This window comes from Spinacia oleracea, chromosome 4 (assembly GCF_020520425.1).
Source record: "Spinacia oleracea cultivar Varoflay chromosome 4, BTI_SOV_V1, whole genome shotgun sequence".
Classification (NCBI taxonomy): domain Eukaryota; kingdom Viridiplantae; phylum Streptophyta; class Magnoliopsida; order Caryophyllales; family Amaranthaceae; genus Spinacia; species Spinacia oleracea.
The window spans coordinates 102,749,501-102,753,922 of record NC_079490.1 but is presented as its reverse complement, the minus strand read 5'-3'; the positions used below and the strand labels follow the sequence as shown (position 1 = coordinate 102,753,922).

At 36.1% G+C, this 4,422-nt stretch overlaps 1 protein-coding gene across 1 annotated transcript; it reads left to right on the top strand.

The window, feature by feature from the left end:
• Positions 1-3,297: 3,297 nt before the first annotated feature.
• On the top strand, positions 3,298-3,910 carry LOC130471756 (uncharacterized). Its single transcript, XM_056842048.1, has 2 exons — positions 3,298-3,394; positions 3,492-3,910. The coding sequence occupies exons 1-2, from the start codon at positions 3,298-3,300 to the stop codon at positions 3,908-3,910; spliced, it is 516 nt and encodes a 171-aa protein (XP_056698026.1).
• The last annotated feature ends 512 nt before the right edge of the window (positions 3,911-4,422 follow it).

Genomic DNA, 4,422 nt, shown 5'->3' with positions numbered 1-4,422 from the left:
TGTTTTTCGAGCTTGTTATGAGCTTCTAATTAGAAAGAAAAAGGTAAACCTTAAGAGAAACTGGGCTGAGAAACCCTCGTATAGGTCGGGCTTGTCTATTGAGCTTGAGCTTGGTGTTTAGGCTTCAATCAGGCTGGTTATGTCATTCGTCGTAGAGAGAGTTGGTGGTTAGAGAGAGCTGGTGGTTGAGGACTTGAGGGATAAGAGAAGTTACTGGATTTCTAGATTCTTTTGGCCAAGTAATGTCAAGCCCCTAATGATTTTCTAGTTGCCGAAACATGTATTACTCAATGAAAGTTTGAACAATTCTACTCTCTAAATTCTTGAAATTCTAAATGTAAATTATAGTAATACGACTATGAATACTACAGGAGCAACTTATTTTAGTAGAGCAGTTAGGTCACCAACTTTTCTAGGTAAATTACACCCTTCAACCCTTTACTAATCATTGAATTATGAGAAATGGAAAGGATCCAATATTGACTTTATTGCAACTCTGTTGCAAACGTCTGCCAGTTCTATGTAAATGCTGTGAAATATTGTAACTCTGGAAACTGATTATATGTTTATGAATCCTTTTAGTTGTTTACTTGTTCATTAGGTGAAATCATCCGTAATACATGGAAAAGTCATTGCCTTCTTATATCTAACGATATTTTATCTTCTTTTAATATCTACTTATAAGATCTGTATAGTCGTCTTTAGTTGAACTGAGCAGTTATTTATTTCAATGCTCTATGTGTTTTGTTCCAGGCCAGTGTAGATTTAAAGCACCGTTACTCATCCTAGTATAAGAGACAATGATCAAAAAAACGGACGGATTATTTATAATGGTTAGTTTTTTTTAAATGTGTTTTTAGTTGACTGTTTTTTTTATGTCATCAAGTGGTGTTACGTATATTGGTGGTTAACACAACCCCTTGAATAGTTTGCTCTGCCCTTGATGATATATCTGCTTTGGAGAGCATGGAATTGTTAAATTTTTAGCACCCTAAGGGTGCCCTTAATTGTATTGGAGTGCACAACTTGTACTATAAAACCAAAAGGCTATTATTTGATCAAATTTATTAAATTTTCAATTCTATTTGCTAATTTCAATTCCTCCCTTTTCTCCCCCCATGAGTTGTTCGTGATTGTTTGATGTCTGTGAATCAGTCATACTTCTATGCTGAAAGTAAGTTTTGTAGTGTGGATGAGTTTCAAAACTCTTTACCTAATTATATAAGATTGAAATCGTAGTGAAGTTTGTTTTGCTTTCCAGCTGCCTATCATAAAGGCAACGTAGCTGCTGGGTTTGTCTTGTTGCAGTTGTGTGTTGCTGCTGGGTTTCATTTTTGTTGTGGTGCTGAGTGCTCCTTTCAGTTATGAAGTTGGTGGTACAATTGAGAAGTTGCTGCCTACTTCTATATTTTTTTGTTCAAGCTTGGCCAGAGTTGACTGTTTGTGTATGCAATTGTCTTTGAGCGCTTGTTGCTCCATAGCTGCTTTGGTTGGTTGTATTATTTGATGTTTTGTTTTCCTTTTGATTTGGGGTGGAAATTACTTGTGTACATACATTTTTGTTACGTTAATAAATTTCTTACTTACAAAAAAAAAAGTGAGGTAAACCATAGAGTTCATGTGTACAGAGTATTAGAATTTAGATTGTAATATTGAATAGGACTTTAGCAAAGTAAATGGGGAAAGTATGATTTTTTTTTTGGTCTGTTCAATTTGTTTGTTACTTTTTCTGCTTTTGTTCTTTGTTTGGATGACATACTTTATGCCTTGCACCTTGCTTTTTTGACTTGAATGTCGCTTTGGTGGACATATTTTGACCTTTTAGTGAATGACCAACACCTGAATAATGTTATTTTGGCACTTACATAAGTATTTCTACAACTTTGGCAATAAAGGTCCTCTCACGTGTGTAGCTTTATTGATTAAAGGTGTGCGACATAGCGCCTGGCTGTCATGCCATTAAGGAAGAATTCGTTTACAATAGTTTTTTGCTACGTACGTTGTTGTAGATGATAATGTTCTTAAATTATTCTAGCATGTTTCTTTTGTCTATTACTTTCTTATCCTTATAGTTCTTTTCTCCGTTGTTTTTTCCAGGTTTAAATGGTCTACGACAGGAGACAGACAAACCAACAGGTTGTGGTTCATTAGAATTTCGCATACAAGGGACATGAAAGGTTTGTTGCTAGTTGGTTTATATGTGGAATGGATTTGTTACAGTTTCCTTTAACTTTGCTTATGTGACCTATATGACTTATGTGACAAATTTTATGGAACATGTAGCTTCATATAAACAAGTTAAAGGAAGGAAGTTTGGGAAGGAGCCAAGGAGGGTTTTGGTGTATGGTGGAGCGTGGAAGAACTTTTTGGCGGCCTCGGAGAATAGGCAGTGGACTAGGAATAAATAGAGTTGGAGGCGAACATATGTTTGTGCCCGCATTGCTAAGACTTATTAATGTCAATTTGTTTAATCTTGTCACAATTGTACTCAATTTTAAGCCTTATTTATTTTGTCATTTTTATATTTTTGGAGATTACAGTTGATGTAAAGTGTGAAATAATTTTTTTTTGTAATTGTAAGAATTATTTGGAATTACCAAATTGGTTTATGCTATTGTTTTTTTAAGAAAAATAATGATAAGAGACCTATTAAAGTATAAAAAGGGTTGTGTTGGGTATAATAATTAAAAATAGTAAAATACTCAAAGAGACCTCATATCTAACATATGGGGTCTAAATTTGTTAATTATGAAGATATTAAAAAAACTCAAAGAGACCCCTTATCTTGCATATGGGGTTTCAGTGTGATGGATAAAATATATTAAAAGAATTCAAAGAGACCTCCTATGTTGAATGTGGGGTCTGAATTTTTTTACAAACAGACCCCCTATCTCTAATAAGGGGTCTCTTCCCCCTCTATAATATTTTTTGTACGATTAACATAACAGACCCCTTTTCTTAAATATGGGGTCTCTTGTTTTTAACAAGCAGACCCCCTCTAGATGAGGGTCTCTTTATAACAGAGACCCCCCATCTAGAGACCCCCTTACATGGGGTCTCTTATTCCACTTTGGACGGGTCTCTTTGCCCATTTTTGTAGTAGTGGGTGATGAAAATTCTAGACTTTTTCACCAAAGTATCTAGCAGAGAAGGAAGCATAATGTTATTCACTCTATCTAGAATGCTGCTGGTGAGTGGGTAACTTCAGATGATCAAGTTCAAGGGGCATTTCTCAACTTCTACAATACTTTGTTTGGCTCCCAAGTGGAATCTAGGACTAGTATTAATCATGTCATCATGGAAAGGGGTCCTAGGTTGACTGATGAACATAAAGCAATGTTAACCTGTGATTTCAGTGTTTCAGATGTTAAGAAAGTTCTTGATGACATTCCTAGTAACAAAGCACCTAGGTTAGATGGTTTTAACAACCATTTCTTTAAGGTTACTTGGGATACTATATATCAAACATGATTTCCATGCTGCTATTACAGAGTCTTTTAGAACAAGGAAAATGCTAAAGGAGATTAATGTAACCTCCATCACCCTTGTTCCAAAGGTGAGTGTGCCTGCTACAGTTGGAGACATTAGGCCCATAACATGTTGCTCTATATTGTACAAGTGCATTTCTAAATTATTGTGTGAGAAATTAGGAGCTATGTTGCCTAATATCATTTCCCAGAATAAAGGGGCATTTGTTGTAGGGAGATCAATCCTGCATAATGTCCTCATTTGTCAAGATATCATTAAGGTGTGCAAGAAGGGTCAAACTCAACCAAATTTCTTTCTGAAACTGGATCTTCAGAAGGCTTATGACACCATGGAGTGGGGTTTCATTCAAGAAGTGATGTCTTACCTGGAGTTTCCACCATTCTTCATTAAGTTGATCATGACTTGCTTAACTACTACTTAGTATTCCATCATGATGAATAGGGTTCCTTCAAAGCTGATACACCCAAAGAGAGGCCTGAGGCAGGGTGATCCACTTTCTCCTTTACTGTTTACTTTGTGTATGGATTACTTCTCCAGAACCATGAAGGTAGTGGGTGAACACCCTAGTTTTAAGTTCCACTCTAGATGTAGATTTCTGAAACTGAACCACCTATGTTTTGCTGATGACTTGCTTATGTTTTGTAAGGGGATAAGGAAGTAATAAGTTTGATGATGGAGGGCTTCCAAGTGTTCTCTAAGACCATTGGCCTAGCAGTAAACACCTCCAAGTCTTCTTTGTTATGTTGTGGTATTTCTGACTAGGAGGTTGCAGCTATAACTAATGTGACTGGTTTCAGGCAAGGGCAGTTACCTTTCAGGTATTTGGCAGTTCTTGTGAGCCCTTGGAAGCTCAACTCAAGTGATTTTGATCAGCTGGTGGACAAGATGACATCAATGATTAAGCTTTGGAGTTCTAAACATCCCTCCTTTGTT